We start from the raw sequence: 16599 nt of genomic DNA, 5'->3' as shown, positions 1-16599 counted from the left end.
CGATAGCTGCGCTTGGCCTGGTAATTGATTTTTCTGAAGGTGAAACTCTATAAGAGGCGGTTTTGGGGGGCCTGGAGCCGACATCGTCGAGATGTGGGACACCATGTGGCCGCCGCTGTTGCTGCTGATGATGGGACTGGTGGTGGGACAGGCCTTCGACTACTGTGATCCGACCTTGTGCCCTGGTCCGGAGAAGCATATAGCTTGTAATAATTTTGGCGTAAGGCTGGGATACTTCTGCCCAAAGGACTATTGATTCTAACTGACAACTTTCCAGGAGCTGGCATCCACTTGTAGTCCGGATGCCCATGTGGTGCGCATTACGACTGCCCGCCGCATCATGATCCTGAACGAGTTGAACGAGTACCGGGACCGTATTGCCCGGGGAGAACTGATGGGCTTCAGTGCCGCCACGCGGATGGCCACTCTGCAGTGGGACCCCGAACTGGCCAGCTTCGCCGAGCTGAATGTGAAACGGTGCGCTTTGGTTAATGACCACTGTCGGAACAGTGAACAGTTCCGCAATGTGGCCCAGGTGGTGGCCGAGGGTGGTTGGCAGGGGACATCGAGTACTCCGGATGCAGGGACCACCCATTCGGATCCACATAGGCCCCAGGAGGAGTTCCACACCGAGGACGAGGTGATCAAGGCTACGTTGGATCAGATGTTTGCGGAATACAAGGAGTGCAGCATGCGGGACATCGTCGCCTTCAGCCCGCCCAGCAGCAGGTAGGTGTAGTCCGGGGTGCCCCGGTTCCAGAAACTTTAAAATTTCTAATTCTAACTAGAATCCTCCACTTGCGGATTAGCAAGTGCATTGCCTACTTCACACAGCTCGTCCGGGACAGCACCACCCACGTGGGCTGCGGCATCCTGAGGCAGACGAAGAACACCACCAACGAGTCCGGCCAGTGGGTGCCCAGTGTCCACCAGTACATGACCTGTAACTTTGTCCGGGCGGACGATGTGAATGCTCCGGTCTACCAAAGCGGCGATCGCCCAGCCTCCGACTGCCGCACCGGACGGAATCCGCTCTTCCTCAACCTCTGCTCCATAAACGAGATCTACGACACTCCCAGTTTCCATGGATTCCTCTAAAATGGAAAAATCAGATAATTGAATAAAGATTTAAAATTAATTGGGATGGTTTCTTTATATTTCTTTACAAGTCTCTTACCTTTCAAGTTTCCATGTAGTTTATTCTTTACTTTTATGGCACTTTAGATTTATATTTAATATAAAATATACAATATTTTAAAAATGTTATGGAATATCAATTACCATACCAATTACCACTTACCAATTTATTTGTATGGGGAATCCAGTACCATTATTTAACATAAGGTATTGAAATCGAAATTGAAAGAAAAACAGGCAGAACTTTCTTATAAAAGTTCAATAAAATGCCCATAAATTTTGTAAATTAATTGCTCGCTCTTATAGGCTAACTAAATCAATAATCTTAAACCATTTCAATAATCTGAAAGTTTAAATCCCACCCACTTTACCAAAATTAAATTTAAAAGAATACAAGAAACTGTTTCACTCTGGAATGCATTATGGAAATAACAAAATCAGTGACCTGAACTTGGTTTAACTTTCTCGATTTGCAGCCCGGTACCTGGTGTCTGGTACCTGTTATCTCTTTATTCAATTTAGTTTGTCTTGCAACAAAGAATCAAAGTTGCCCCAGTTGAATCACACTTTAATTCCATCGCCATTATTATAATGAACCTGATTCGTGGCTCACCCTCTCGCGGCATCTCCGCCTGGCAAGGCAGCTGGGCAAATTGAAATGTGTTCTCCCCGCTACTTTTTGGCACCTGCCAGCTGGGAGAACTGCATCCTGTATCCTGGCTGTGCAGTCGTAGTCCTGCTGCCAGCGGAGTCCCGGATCCTGCAGCTTCGCTGTGTTCGCTGTTTTCGCACCTTGGCGACTGCCAGTCAAAGTCAGCGGACGCAAAAAGTTCGTTGACAACTTTGGCAAACAAATTTTTTTATCGCGCACTTGCCACACCTTTTCGTTTATTTTTATTTTTTGTTATTTGATTTCATTTTTATTCAATTTTTTTCGTGTTGTTTTTTTTTTGTGCTGCTTCACCTGGTTGACGGTAAAAAATGGCAAACGCAGCGTGAAATACGCAGCAACCACAAATGGCGCGCAACCAAAAAAAAGAAGGAAGGTAAAAAGCACCTACAATACATATATTTCCAGCAATTTTGGTTAAATGTAAAAACCAAAAAAATAAAGGCTATTGTTTTTCCATTTTTTTATTATAATTTATTCAATCGTGAAATGTGCTCGATTGTGTTAGAAGTTTATGTTTTTTGGGTTTCATTTTCGGAGAAAAAACGCCAACGTGAGAGCTTTTGCATATGCAGTGTGGAACTAAAAAATAAAATAGGTTTATAAGTATTTAAAATTTTAAAATTTTAGCATCTGTGCACTCAGCCGTAAACACGTTTAAGGACCGTAAAAAATGTATAGGTGGTGTTCAGTAAATTCTGAAAGAGTTCGAGGGTAATGGGACGGATGTTGCCGAGACGGATCTGGAATTCATTAAAGTGTTCTGGTATTAAACGCTTTAATCCTTAACTTTCAAAACCCTTACCGATGCCGGTCGCTGGGCCCTCATCATCATAAACAGGATATTCTTCCTGATTGGAAACGAAAAGGTGAACCACTCCGTTTCGTAGGCTGCGGCGGCCACGGCCAGATTCTGTTCCCTCAGCTCATTGGCGTACCAGTAGAGGGCCAGGATCTGGGCCAATATCATGTTGATGTACATGCAGACAATTATTACCTGGCTGGTGCCGTTTACCTGTGGGATATGAAAGAGTCCTGCAGTGGCCGCAAGGATGCAACAAAAACGATTCCCGCGCACTCACGATAATTAGCATAAAGAGAAGGGCACACAATAGGGCCGAGAAGGCCAACAGCTCAAAGAGAAACACCATTGTGGTCAGGGCATTGATTTGGGCCATGTAGTCGATGATGCTTTGTTGGTAGCGAATGCAGTCAACAATCTCGGCCGCCAGCTTCCGGGTATCGCACTCTCCGGCCGGATACCGTATGGCTACACGGCGGAGGCGATGCTGCAATGCCTTGCAGCGCACAATTCCGAACATGATGAGGGCCACCACGAGGCTAGTGTACGGAATGTACATGCAACAGCCCATCGGCGTGATGAGCATCTGAAAGATATACCATAGCTGGTAGTACGGGGTCGCGTATTCGTTTAGGCCGGGAATTCGGCTGCCAAATGGAAGGACTGTGAAATGTTTAAAGTGAGAAGTAGTAATTTAATAGGTAGAATGGATTTCAAACTAAATGAATAATACTCTGTTCGGTGGCGTATACGTAATATACATTACTCATACGCAGTGTGGGCAAGGGAAAACCAAAATTCCTTAAAAACTCACCCCTCTCCGCTGAAGCCAAAGGATACAGGCCGAAACCCAAGCAAGTCAGTAAGCCAAAAAATAGATTTCCTCTGGCCATCAGCTGTCCAACTCTATTGACTTCAGTTAACTTTTCGTCTATGTAGCCATCATGGAAACTCAACAGCTCGTAATAGGCCTTGGTAAGGTTCGATATTAATGCCACATATCTGTCGTGATCCATTAGCAAGAGGTATGCGCGAAGGACCGTGTTTATCCACAAAACCAACATATAGGAGTTACGAATGATGCCAATTAGACCTTCTGTAGTGCTGATCATGTACATAACCTGGGTGATAATGAGGAAAGAGGCCAAGCTAAGACAGATGTAACGCCGCACGTTCTTGTCATAGAGCAGGCCCCAGAATCGAAGGATCCTAATGTTCATGTAGATTAACTGGATGTCCTCGAACATGGCTAATAGCTTGGATAACAGTTTGGCTAAGGACTTTGATTGAAATCTGAGTTGCATAAGGCAGGCTCTAAGCTTTTATAGGTCTTAAAAGCCAAGTACTCTTCAAAAAGGTCTATTAGTGGAAGTCTAAAATCTAGTTTAAAAGTTTATGTTTTTAAGATATTTTTTGGCAAAACTAGCTTATTGAAATTTATAGAAATGCCATGAAATTTGTTGAAATTTCAGTAAAAAAAACCTCGTTTTAGGGCATTAAGTTCAAGACTATGTTTTCCAATTAACTTGCCACACAAGCACACGCCTTGCAACAACTCCCAGCTACAGTCATTTAGATGCATTTTCTGGCCCGAAAAATAGCTGATGAGTTGGCAATATTTTTGCCTTTGAAATCGTTGAATTTATTTTCTGCATTTCATTGGCCACATATTGATTTCTATATGAATTATGATAGGGAGTGGGGTGTAAGCCAGCTTATGGCACTTCAATTTATTTTTTCATTAAATAAATTAGGAAGCTAGAATGAATTGCAATCGAGGGCAATTTGCCTAATGTGTTTTACTGATAAATTCCAATGCAATTTTTATATCAAATGTGGATAACGATAATTACCATATGGTATCTAAAAGATAAGTTTTATCGATTAATGGGTTTAATATGATTAGTAGATCATGTTAAAAATTATTCTTATCAATCGCTGATTAAATATAGAAATATGTGATATCATAGAGAGCTTTATTTCAAAGCTTTTTTTTGTTGAGATTTTCTATAGCTTCTATAGCTTTTCCCGATCAACATTTTAGTCGAATTTCAGCTCTCGTGTCGTGCGGTCCAATTAATAAAAAAAAGTTCTGTCCACGTATGACATCATGGATCAGTGGACAGTCGCATTGGCTTTGTTTATTTTACTTCTCGTTTGGTTCTACAAGTGGTCGGTTTCCAAATACAATGTCTTTCTGGAAAGGGGCGTGGCTTTCGAGAAACCAAAACCTCTACTGGGAAATATACCCCTCAAGGGGATGATAGGTCGATTGGCAGTTTTAAAAGAAATGATCAACTTGCATATGCGTCACAATGGAAGACCCGTTTATGGGATTTATGCCCTAAGAGATGCAATATTCTTTATCCGAGACCCCGAACTTATCAAGCTGATTGGCATTACGAAGTTCGATCACTTTGTCAACCACAATGCCATGCACAACAACATGCAGGAGTCGATTCTGGCGAAGAGTCTGATATCTTTGAGGGACGGAAGTTGGCGGGAAATGCGAAACATTCTGTCACCCGCCTTCACGGGCAGCAAGATCCGGGTCATGTACGCCCTCATCCACGACTGCAGCAAGGAGGGCGTCCTGTACATTAAGGAGCAGTTGAAAAAGCAGGCAACCATCGACCTGGAAATGAAGGATTACTTTATGCGATTCGCCAACGACGTGATTGCCACCGTAGCCTTCGGGCTCAATGTCAACTCGTTCAGGCGGAAAGATAGCGAGTTCTTCCAAATCGGACAATCTCTGTCCAATCGCACTGGCTGGGAGGTGGTTAAGGCCATACTTTTCTCCCTGATGCCCAGGCTAATGAAGGTAAGAAGTTGACACTATCAGTCAAACAACCAAGCAAACACCAGGACCTTTAATTTGTGTTAGAATCTTCAGTGAAATTAACTAACTGATTAAATTCATATTTAAGACCTACCTAAGTACATATCTTGGCAAATCTATGTATATCCGATCCCTTGGAGAAGTACCTTAAACGATTTGTAGTTCGATTCCCCTTCAATCTGCATCAAAACCTTAGAACAAAATTTTCGATCCCCATTTTTCAATTTTTTCTGATGGACCCCCTTGTGAAATCCAGGATTTCCATTTTGGCCCCAAACCAAGCCCATATCTTGGCCAATTCCCACCCGATCCTTGAGCGGAGTACCTTAAACGATTTGTAGTTCGATTCCCCTTCAATCTTCATCAAAACCTCAGAAAAAAATTTTCGATCCCCATTTTTCAATTTTTTCTGATGGACCCCCTTGTGAAATCCAGGATTTCCATTTTGGCCCCAAACCAAGCCCATATCTTGGCCAATTCTCGTCCGATCCTTGAGCGGAGTACCTTAAACGATTTGTAGTTCGATTCCCCTTCAATCTGCATCAAAACCTCAGAACAAAATTTTCGATCCCCATTTTTCAATTTTTTCTGATGGACCCCCTTGTGAAATCCAGGATTTCCATTTTGGCCCCAAACCAAGCCCATATCTTGGCCAATTCCCACCCGATCCTTGAGCGGAGTACCTTAAACGATTTGTAGTTCGATTCCCCTTCAATCTTCATCAAAACCTCAGAAAAAAATTTTCGATCCCCATTTTTCAATTTTTTCTGATGGACCCCCTTGTGAAATCCAGGATTTCCATTTTGGCCCCAAACCAAGCCCATATCTTGGCCAATTCTCGTCCGATCCTTGAGCGGAGTACCTTAAACGATTTGTAGTTCGATTCCCCTTCAATCTGCATCAAAACCTCAGAACAAAATTTTCGATCCCCATTTTTCAATTTTTTCTGATGGACACCCTTGTGAAATCCAGGATTTCCATTTTGGCCCCAAACCAAGCCCATATCTTGGCCAATTCTCGTCCGATCCTTGAGCGGAGTACCTTAAACGATTTGTAGTTCGATTCCCCTTCAATCTTCATCAAAACCTCAGAAAAAAATTTTCGATCCCCATTTTTTAATTTTTTCTGATGGACCCCCTTGTGAAATCCAGGATTTCCATTTTGGCCCCAAACCAAGCCCATATCTTGGCCAATTCCCACCCGATCCTTGAGCGGAGTACCTTAAACGATTTGTAGTTCGATTCCCCTTCAATCTGCATCAAAACCTCAGAACAAAATTTTCGATCCCCATTTTTCAATTTTTTCTGATGGACCCCCTTGTGAAATCCAGGATTTTCATTTTGGCCCCAAACCAAGCCCATATCTTGGCCAAATCTTATCCGATCCTTGAGCGGAGTACCTTAAACGATTTGTAGTTCGATTCCCCTTCAATCTGCATCAAAACCTCAGAACAAAATTTTCGATCCCCATTTTTCAATTTTTTCTGATGGACCCCCTTGTGAAATCCAGGATTTCCATTTTGGCCCCAAACCAAGCCCATATCTTGGCCAATTCCCACCCGATCCTTGAGCGGAGTACCTTAAACGATTTGTAGTTCGATTCCCCTTCAATCTGCATCAAAACCTCAGAACAAAATTTTCGATCCCCATTTTTCAATTTTTTCTGATGGACCCCCTTGTGAAATCCAGGATTTCCATTTTGGCCCCAAACCAAGCCCATATCTTGGCCAATTCCCACCCGATCCTTGAGCGGAGTACCTTAAACGATTTGTAGTTCGATTCCCCTTCAATCTTCATCAAAACCTCAGAAAAAAATTTTCGATCCCCATTTTTCAATTTTTTCTGATGGACCCCCTTGTGAAATCCAGGATTTCCATTTTGGCCCCAAACCAAGCCCATATCTTGGCCAATTCTCGTCCGATCCTTGAGCGGAGTACCTTAAACGATTTGTAGTTCGATTCCCCTTCAATCTGCATCAAAACCTCAGAACAAAATTTTCGATCCCCATTTTTCAATTTTTTCTGATGGACACCCTTGTGAAATCCAGGATTTCCATTTTGGCCCCAAACCAAGCCCATATCTTGGCCAATTCTCGTCCGATCCTTGAGCGGAGTACCTTAAACGATTTGTAGTTCGATTCCCCTTCAATCTTCATCAAAACCTCAGAAAAAAATTTTCGATCCCCATTTTTTAATTTTTTCTGATGGACCCCCTTGTGAAATCCAGGATTTCCATTTTGGCCCCAAACCAAGCCCATATCTTGGCCAATTCTCGTCCGATCCTGGAGCGGAGTACCTTAAACGATTTGTAGTTCGATTCCCCTTCAATCTGCATCAAAACCTGGCAACAACATTTTCGAACCCTATTTTTCAATTTTTTCTGATGGACCCCCTTGTGAAATCCAGGATTTCCATTTTGGCCCCAAACCAAGCCCATATCTTGGCCAATTCTCGTCCGATCCTTGAGCGGAGTACCTTAAACGATTTGTAGTTCGATTCCCCTTCAATCTTCATCAAAACCTCAGAAAAAAATTTTCGATCCCCATTTTTCAATTTTTTCTGATGGACCCCCTTGTGAAATCCAGGATTTCCATTTTGGCCCCAAACCAAGCCCATATCTTGGCCAATTCTCGTCCGATCCTTGAGCGGAGTACCTTAAACGATTTGTAGTTCGATTCCCCTTCAATCTGCATCAAAACCTCAGAACAAAATTTTCGATCCCCATTTTTCAATTTTTTCTGATGGACCCCCTTGTGAAATCCAGGATTTCCATTTTGGCCCCAAACCAAGCCCATATCTTGGCCAATTCCCACCCGATCCTTGAGCGGAGTACCTTAAACGATTTGTAGTTCGATTCCCCTTCAATCTTCATCAAAACCTCAGAAAAAAATTTTCGATCCCCATTTTTCAATTTTTTCTGATGGACCCCCTTGTGAAATCCAGGATTTCCATTTTGGCCCCAAACCAAGCCCATATCTTGGCCAATTCTCGTCCGATCCTGGAGCGGAGTACCTTAAACGATTTGTAGTTCGATTCCCCTTCAATCTGCATCAAAACCTGGCAACAACATTTTCGAACCCTATTTTTCAATTTTTTCTGATGGACCCCCTTGTGAAATCCAGGATTTCCATTTTGGCCCCAAACCAAGCCCATATCTTGGCCAATTCCCACCCGATCCTTGAGCGGAGTACCTTAAACGATTTGTAGTTCGATTCCCCTTCAATCTGCATCAAAACCTCAGAACAAAATTTTCGATCCCCATTTTTCAATTTTTTCTGATGGACCCCCTTGTGAAATCCAGGATTTTCATTTTGGCCCCAAACCAAGCCCATATCTTGGCCAAATCTTATCCGATCCTTGAGCGGAGTACCTTAAACGATTTGTAGTTCGATTCCCCTTCAATCTGCATCAAAACCTCAGAACAAAATTTTCGATCCCCATTTTTCAATTTTTTCTGATGGACTTGTGAAATCCAGGATTTCCATTTTGGCCCCAAACCAAGCCCATATCTTGGCCAATTCCCACCCGATCCTTGAGCGGAGTACCTTAAACGATTTGTAGTTCGATTCCCCTTCAATCTGCATCAAAACCTTAGAACAAAATTTTCGATCCCCATTTTTCAATTTTTTCTGATGGACCCCCTTGTGAAATCCAGGATTTCCATTTTGGCCCCAAACCAAGCCCATATCTTGGCCAATTCTCGTCCGATCCTTAAGCGGAGTACCTTAAACGATTTGTAGTTCGATTCCCCTTCAATCTGCATCAAAACCTCAGAACAAAATTTTCGATCCCCATTTTTCAATTTTTTCTGATGGACCCCCTTGTGAAATCCAGGATTTCCATTTTGGCCCCAAACCAAGCCCATATCTTGGCCAATTCCCACCCGATCCTTGAGCGGAGTACCTTAAACGATTTGTAGTTCGATTCCCCTTCAATCTGCATCAAAACCTCAGAACAAAATTTTCGATCCCCATTTTTCAATTTTTTCTGATGGACCCCCTTGTGAAATCCAGGATTTTCATTTTGGCCCCAAACCAAGCCCATATCTTGGCCAAATCTTATCCGATCCTTGAGCGGAGTACCTTAAACGATTTGTAGTTCGATTCCCCTTCAATCTGCATCAAAACCTCAGAACAAAATTTTCGATCCCCATTTTTCAATTTTTTCTGATGGACCCCCTTGTGAAATCCAGGATTTCCATTTTGGCCCCAAACCAAGCCCATATCTTGGCCAATTCCCACCCGATCCTTGAGCGGAGTACCTTAAACGATTTGTAGTTCGATTCCCCTTCAATCTGCATCAAAACCTCAGAACAAAATTTTCGATCCCCATTTTTCAATTTTTTCTGATGGACCCCCTTGTGAAATCCAGGATTTCCATTTTGGCCCCAAACCAAGCCCATATCTTGGCCAATTCCCACCCGATCCTTGAGCGGAGTACCTTAAACGATTTGTAGTTCGATTCCCCTTCAATCTTCATCAAAACCTCAGAAAAAAATTTTCGATCCCCATTTTTCAATTTTTTCTGATGGACCCCCTTGTGAAATCCAGGATTTCCATTTTGGCCCCAAACCAAGCCCATATCTTGGCCAATTCTCGTCCGATCCTTGAGCGGAGTACCTTAAACGATTTGTAGTTCGATTCCCCTTCAATCTGCATCAAAACCTCAGAACAAAATTTTCGATCCCCATTTTTCAATTTTTTCTGATGGACACCCTTGTGAAATCCAGGATTTCCATTTTGGCCCCAAACCAAGCCCATATCTTGGCCAATTCTCGTCCGATCCTTGAGCGGAGTACCTTAAACGATTTGTAGTTCGATTCCCCTTCAATCTTCATCAAAACCTCAGAAAAAAATTTTCGATCCCCATTTTTTAATTTTTTCTGATGGACCCCCTTGTGAAATCCAGGATTTCCATTTTGGCCCCAAACCAAGCCCATATCTTGGCCAATTCTCGTCCGATCCTGGAGCGGAGTACCTTAAACGATTTGTAGTTCGATTCCCCTTCAATCTGCATCAAAACCTGGCAACAACATTTTCGAACCCTATTTTTCAATTTTTTCTGATGGACCCCCTTGTGAAATCCAGGATTTCCATTTTGGCCCCAAACCAAGCCCATATCTTGGCCAATTCTCGTCCGATCCTTGAGCGGAGTACCTTAAACGATTTGTAGTTCGATTCCCCTTCAATCTTCATCAAAACCTCAGAAAAAAATTTTCGATCCCCATTTTTCAATTTTTTCTGATGGACCCCCTTGTGAAATCCAGGATTTCCATTTTGGCCCCAAACCAAGCCCATATCTTGGCCAATTCTCGTCCGATCCTTGAGCGGAGTACCTTAAACGATTTGTAGTTCGATTCCCCTTCAATCTGCATCAAAACCTCAGAACAAAATTTTCGATCCCCATTTTTCAATTTTTTCTGATGGACCCCCTTGTGAAATCCAGGATTTCCATTTTGGCCCCAAACCAAGCCCATATCTTGGCCAATTCCCACCCGATCCTTGAGCGGAGTACCTTAAACGATTTGTAGTTCGATTCCCCTTCAATCTTCATCAAAACCTCAGAAAAAAATTTTCGATCCCCATTTTTCAATTTTTTCTGATGGACCCCCTTGTGAAATCCAGGATTTCCATTTTGGCCCCAAACCAAGCCCATATCTTGGCCAATTCTCGTCCGATCCTGGAGCGGAGTACCTTAAACGATTTGTAGTTCGATTCCCCTTCAATCTGCATCAAAACCTGGCAACAACATTTTCGAACCCTATTTTTCAATTTTTTCTGATGGACCCCCTTGTGAAATCCAGGATTTCCATTTTGGCCCCAAACCAAGCCCATATCTTGGCCAATTCCCACCCGATCCTTGAGCGGAGTACCTTAAACGATTTGTAGTTCGATTCCCCTTCAATCTGCATCAAAACCTCAGAACAAAATTTTCGATCCCCATTTTTCAATTTTTTCTGATGGACCCCCTTGTGAAATCCAGGATTTTCATTTTGGCCCCAAACCAAGCCCATATCTTGGCCAAATCTTATCCGATCCTTGAGCGGAGTACCTTAAACGATTTGTAGTTCGATTCCCCTTCAATCTGCATCAAAACCTCAGAACAAAATTTTCGATCCCCATTTTTCAATTTTTTCTGATGGACTTGTGAAATCCAGGATTTCCATTTTGGCCCCAAACCAAGCCCATATCTTGGCCAATTCCCACCCGATCCTTGAGCGGAGTACCTTAAACGATTTGTAGTTCGATTCCCCTTCAATCTGCATCAAAACCTTAGAACAAAATTTTCGATCCCCATTTTTCAATTTTTTCTGATGGACCCCCTTGTGAAATCCAGGATTTCCATTTTGGCCCCAAACCAAGCCCATATCTTGGCCAATTCTCGTCCGATCCTTAAGCGGAGTACCTTAAACGATTTGTAGTTCGATTCCCCTTCAATCTGCATCAAAACCTCAGAACAAAATTTTCGATCCCCATTTTTCAATTTTTTCTGATGGACCCCCTTGTGAAATCCAGGATTTCCATTTTGGCCCCAAACCAAGCCCATATCTTGGCCAATTCCCACCCGATCCTTGAGCGGAGTACCTTAAACGATTTGTAGTTCGATTCCCCTTCAATCTGCATCAAAACCTTAGAACAAAATTTTCGATCCCCATTTTTCAATTTTTTCTGATGGACCCCCTTGGGAAATCCAGGATTTCCATTTTGGCCCCAAACCAAGCCCATATCTTGGCCAATTCCCACCCGATCCTTGAGCGGAGTACCTTAAACGATTTGTAGTTCGATTCCCCTTCAATCTGCATCAAAACCTCAGAAAAAAATTTTCGATCCCCATTTTTCAATTTTTTCTGATGAATTTTTCCTTGTGAATTGTGAAAAATCCAAAATGGAAATCCCATTTTTCAATTTTTCCTTGTGAAATCCAGGATTTCCATTTTGGCCCCAAACCAAGCCCATATCTTGGCCAAATCTTATCCGATCCTTGAGCGGAGTACCTTAAACGATTTGTAGTTCGATTCCCCTTCAATCTGCATCAAAACCTCAGAACAAAATTTTCGATCCCCATTTTTCAATTTTTTCTGATGGACTTGTGAAATCCAGGATTTCCATTTTGGCCCCAAACCAAGCCCATATCTTGGCCAATTCCCACCCGATCCTTGAGCGGAGTACCTTAAACTATTTGTAGTTCGATTCCCCTTCGAAATCCAGGATTTCCATTTTGGCCCCAAACCAAGCCCATATCTTGGCCAAATCTTATCCGATCCTTGAGCGGAGTACCTTAAACGATTTGTAGCTCGATTCCCCTTCAATCTGCATCAAAACCTCAGAACAAAATTTTCGATCCCCATTTTTCAATTTTTTCTGATGGACCCCCTTGTGAAATCCAGGATTTCCATTTTGGCCCCAAACCAAGCCCATATCTTGGCCAATTCTCGTCCGATCCTTAAGCGGAGTACCTTAAACGATTTGTAGTTCGATTCCCCTTCAATCTGCATCAAAACCTCAGAACAAAATTTTTGATCCCCATTTTTCAATTTTTTCTGATTGACTTGTGAAATCCAGGATTTCCATTTTGGCCCCAAACCAAGCCCATATCTTGGCTAATTCCCATCCGATCCTTGAGCGGAGTACCTTAAACTATTTGTAGTTCGATTCCCCTTCAATCTGCATCAAAACCTCAGAACAAAATTTTCGATCCCCATTTTTCAATTTTTTCTGATGGACCCCCTTGTGAAATCCAGGATTTCCATTTTGGCCCCAAACCAAGCCCATATCTTGGCCAATTCTCGTCCGATCCTTGAGCGGAGTACCTTAAACGATTTGTAGTTCGATTCCCCTTCAATCTGCATCAAAACCTCAGAACAAAATTTTCGATCCCCATTTTTCAATTTTTTCTGATGGACCCCCTTGTGAAATCCAGGATTTCCATTTTGGCCCCAAACCAAGCCCATATCTTGGCCAATTCCCACCCGATCCTTGAGCGGAGTACCTTAAACGATTTGTAGTTCGATTCCCCTTCAATCTGCATCAAAACCTGGCAACAACATTTTCGAACCCTATTTTTCAATTTTTTCTGATGGACCCCCTTGTGAAATCCAGGATTTTCATTTTGGCCCCAAACCAAGCCCATATCTTGGCTAATTCCCATCCGATCCTTGAGCGGAGTACCTTAAACTATTTGTAGTTCGATTCCCCTTCAATCTGCATTAAAACCTCAGAACAAAATTTTCGATCCCCATTTTTCAATTTTTTCTGATGGACCCCCTTGTGAAATCCAGGATTTCCATTTTGGCCCCAAACCAAGCCCATATCTTGGCCAATTCTCGTCCGATCCTTAAGCGGAGTACCTTAAACGATTTGTAGTTCGATTCCCCTTCAATCTGCATCAAAACCTCAGAACAAAATTTTTGATCCCCATTTTTCAATTTTTTCTGATGGACTTGTGAAATCCAGGATTTCCATTTTGGCCCCAAACCAAGCCCATATCTTGGCTAATTCCCATCCGATCCTTGAGCGGAGTACCTTAAACTATTTGTAGTTCGATTCCCCTTCAATCTGCATCAAAACCTCAGAACAAAATTTTCGATCCCCATTTTTCAATTTTTTCTGATGGACCCCCTTGTGAAATCCAGGATTTCCATTTTGGCCCCAAACCAAGCCCATATCTTGGCCAATTCTCGTCCGATCCTTGAGCGGAGTACCTTAAACGATTTGTAGTTCGATTCCCCTTCAATCTGCATCAAAACCTCAGAACAAAATTTTCGATCCCCATTTTTCAATTTTTTCTGATGGACCCCCTTGTGAAATCCAGGATTTCCATTTTGGCCCCAAACCAAGCCCATATCTTGGCCAATTCCCACCCGATCCTTGAGCGGAGTACCTTAAACGATTTGTAGTTCGATTCCCCTTCAATCTGCATCAAAACCTGGCAACAACATTTTCGAACCCTATTTTTCAATTTTTTCTGATGGACCCCCTTGTGAAATCCAGGATTTTCATTTTGGCCCCAAACCAAGCCCATATCTTGGCTAATTCCCATCCGATCCTTGAGCGGAGTACCTTAAACTATTTGTAGTTCGATTCCCCTTCAATCTGCATTAAAACCTCAGAACAAAATTTTCGATCCCCATTTTTCAATTTTTTCTGATGGACCCCCTTGTGAAATCCAGGATTTCCATTTTGGCCCCAAACCAAGCCCATATCTTGGCCAATTCTCGTCCGATCCTTAAGCGGAGTACCTTAAACGATTTGTAGTTCGATTCCCCTTCAATCTGCATCAAAACCTCAGAACAAAATTTTCGATCCCCATTTTTCAATTTTTTCTGATGGACCCCCTTGTGAAATCCAGGATTTTCATTTTGGCCCCAAACCAAGCCCATATCTTGGCCAAATCTTATCCGATCCTTGAGCGGAGTACCTTAAACGATTTGTAGTTCGATTCCCCTTTAATCTGCACCAAAACCTCGAAACAATAGTTTTGATCCTTGTTTTTCAACATTTTCACAAGGAACCTCTTGTAAAAGCCAGGATTTCCATATGTGTACAAACCACAAGCAGGTCATTGAGTGACATACCTTGAATGATTTATTCCTCCTTTATATGTTTTAGTTACTTCGAGTCGAGGTTATGGACAGCAAAAACATTGAATACTTCACCAGTTTGGTAAAAGTGGCCATGAAGTATCGGAAGGAGCACAATGTTGTCCGTCCGGATATGATTCATCTGCTGATGGAGGCCAAACAACAGAGGCACGACCAGCTGCAGGATCTGAGCAAGGACTCGCGCTACTATGTGGAGTTCACAGACGAGGACTTACTGGCACAGTGTTTGCTCTTTTTTTTCGCAGGATTTGAGATTATATCCACGTCGTTGACATTCCTGACCTACGAACTTTGCCAGAATCCAGCTGTGCAGCAAAGGCTTTACGAGGAAATTCTGACAGAGCGTCAGGACCTGATGGACGAACCCCTGACCTATGACCGCCTGATGAAGATGGAGTACATGGACATGGTGGTACTGGAGGGTCTAAGGAAGTGGCCACCGGCCATTGCAACCGATCGTGAATGCAGCGAGGACATTGACTTGTTCAGTGAAAGAAGTGAAAAATTGTTCTCCGCCCGGAAGGGTGACAAGCTGCAAATACCCATTTTTTCAATCCATCACGATCCGGAAAACTTTTCGGATCCGGAGTCCTTTGATCCGGAACGGTTTAACGAGGAACGTCGGTCGGAAATTAAACCCTGCACCTTCCTGCCGTTCGGCTTGGGTCCTCGGAATTGCATTGGGAATCGGATGGCTCTCATGGAGATCAAGTCGATTGTTTATAAATTGCTGCTGAACTTTGAACTTTTGGCAGCTGAAAAGACATCCTCGGACCTGCTGGAAGACATCAAAGGACATGGTCTGAAGCCCAAGGATGGCTTCTGGCTGAAGCTGAAGCCGCGTTCATAAACAAAAGCGAATCCTTTAAGCCTGCAACTTACCTTATTAATCAAATGCAATTTTTCAATTAAAAAGCTGCAGTCTCTCATTAATCAATCGAAGTGGGTAGTGGGCGGAGATTGGGGGCTTGGTGGGGATTTATTTAATTAATTTCCAGAAGTCAAGTTGAAGAAGCAAGAATGCACCGCAACTGGCTTAAACTTAAACGAGAGTAATTGGTAAAAAATATAGTCAAGAAATTGTTGTGCTGTTGACAGGCGCGGCCCCCAATATAAAGTATACGGCAGAAAATCGCGTTGTCCGGTTCACTTGAGCACCCGGAGTGCCACGAACCCATAGTCGAGAGTCCGGAGTCCGGACAGCCAGATTCCGGAGCAGCTGAGCTGAGCCAAAAAGTTTTTGACATTCTCGTTATTTATGTGCTTTGGGGGGCTATTTGGTATTTAGGCAAAAAGTTTTTTGGCCCGTCTAAGCAGTTAATACGATATTGATTTATTCGCCAGTCAACAGCTGTGAGATAATAAATATTATGCAGCTTTCAAATACATATTTGGAATCTTTTGTGACTTTTCCTACTGTCCGGTGGGGAAACTTTTTTTGTTTTTGATTCCCAGGGATTTGATTTATAAAGCGGTTAGCGATTAAGCTTTGATCCTTCTTAAAGTTTGGTTTTTGTCAACAAAAAAATAAGGAAATCCTTTGGAAAAG

At 42.8% G+C, this 16599-nt stretch overlaps 3 protein-coding genes across 4 annotated transcripts; 2 read left to right on the top strand and 1 right to left on the bottom strand.

Annotated features, from left to right (window-relative positions):
* The first annotated feature begins 60 nt into the window (after positions 1-60).
* On the top strand, positions 61-1138 carry LOC6494862 (antigen 5 like allergen Cul n 1). 2 transcript variants are annotated; one of them, XM_001959496.4, is made up of 3 exons: positions 61-220; positions 278-729; positions 810-1138. In XM_001959496.4, exons 1-3 carry the CDS (start codon positions 92-94, stop codon positions 1096-1098), a joined length of 870 nt encoding a protein of 289 aa, XP_001959532.1. In that variant the 5' UTR covers positions 61-91; the 3' UTR covers positions 1099-1138. The 2 variants fall into 2 exon arrangements, with proteins under 2 accessions (XP_001959532.1, XP_014763026.1); XM_014907540.3 differs by having other exon boundaries at positions 789-1138.
* A 1273-nt stretch (positions 1139-2411) lies between these two features.
* Positions 2412-3888, bottom strand: LOC6495767 (odorant receptor 49b). The gene is made up of 4 exons (XM_001959495.3): positions 3424-3888; positions 2890-3272; positions 2613-2822; positions 2412-2550 (listed from the first exon to the last, which is right to left on the bottom strand). Exons 1-4 carry the CDS (start codon positions 3854-3856, stop codon positions 2449-2451), a joined length of 1128 nt encoding a protein of 375 aa, XP_001959531.1. The 5' UTR covers positions 3857-3888; the 3' UTR covers positions 2412-2448.
* A 770-nt stretch (positions 3889-4658) lies between these two features.
* Positions 4659-15985, top strand: LOC6494863 (probable cytochrome P450 9h1). Its single transcript, XM_001959494.4, has 2 exons — positions 4659-5433; positions 15058-15985. The coding sequence occupies exons 1-2, from the start codon at positions 4720-4722 to the stop codon at positions 15898-15900; spliced, it is 1557 nt and encodes a 518-aa protein (XP_001959530.1). The 5' UTR covers positions 4659-4719; the 3' UTR covers positions 15901-15985.
* The last annotated feature ends 614 nt before the right edge of the window (positions 15986-16599 follow it).

Source organism: Drosophila ananassae, chromosome 3L, assembly GCF_017639315.1.
Source record: "Drosophila ananassae strain 14024-0371.13 chromosome 3L, ASM1763931v2, whole genome shotgun sequence".
NCBI lineage: Eukaryota > Metazoa > Arthropoda > Insecta > Diptera > Drosophilidae > Drosophila > Drosophila ananassae.
This window is presented reverse-complemented; position numbering and strand designations above follow the sequence as displayed.

Bases quoted from the DNA above. Each gene is read 5' to 3' on its own strand.
- LOC6494862 (XM_014907540.3), top strand. From the start codon at position 92: ATGTGGGACACCATGTGGCCGCCGCTGTTGCTGCTGATGATGGGACTG. The intron at 221-277 runs GTAAGGCTGGGA...ACAACTTTCCAG, and splicing joins TAGCTTGTAATAATTTTGGC to GAGCTGGCATCCACTTGTAG. The intron at 730-788 runs GTAGGTGTAGTC...AATTCTAACTAG, and splicing joins TTCAGCCCGCCCAGCAGCAG to AATCCTCCACTTGCGGATTA.
- LOC6494863 (XM_001959494.4), top strand. From the start codon at position 4,720: ATGGATCAGTGGACAGTCGCATTGGCTTTGTTTATTTTACTTCTCGTT. The intron at 5,434-15,057 runs GTAAGAAGTTGA...TATATGTTTTAG, and splicing joins TGATGCCCAGGCTAATGAAG to TTACTTCGAGTCGAGGTTAT.
- LOC6495767 (XM_001959495.3), bottom strand. From the start codon at position 3,856: ATGTTCGAGGACATCCAGTTAATCTACATGAACATTAGGATCCTTCGA. The intron at 3,273-3,423 runs GTGAGTTTTTAA...AACATTTCACAG, and splicing joins TTTGGCTTCAGCGGAGAGGG to TCCTTCCATTTGGCAGCCGA. The intron at 2,823-2,889 runs GTGAGTGCGCGG...CATATCCCACAG, and splicing joins TTCTCTTTATGCTAATTATC to GTAAACGGCACCAGCCAGGT.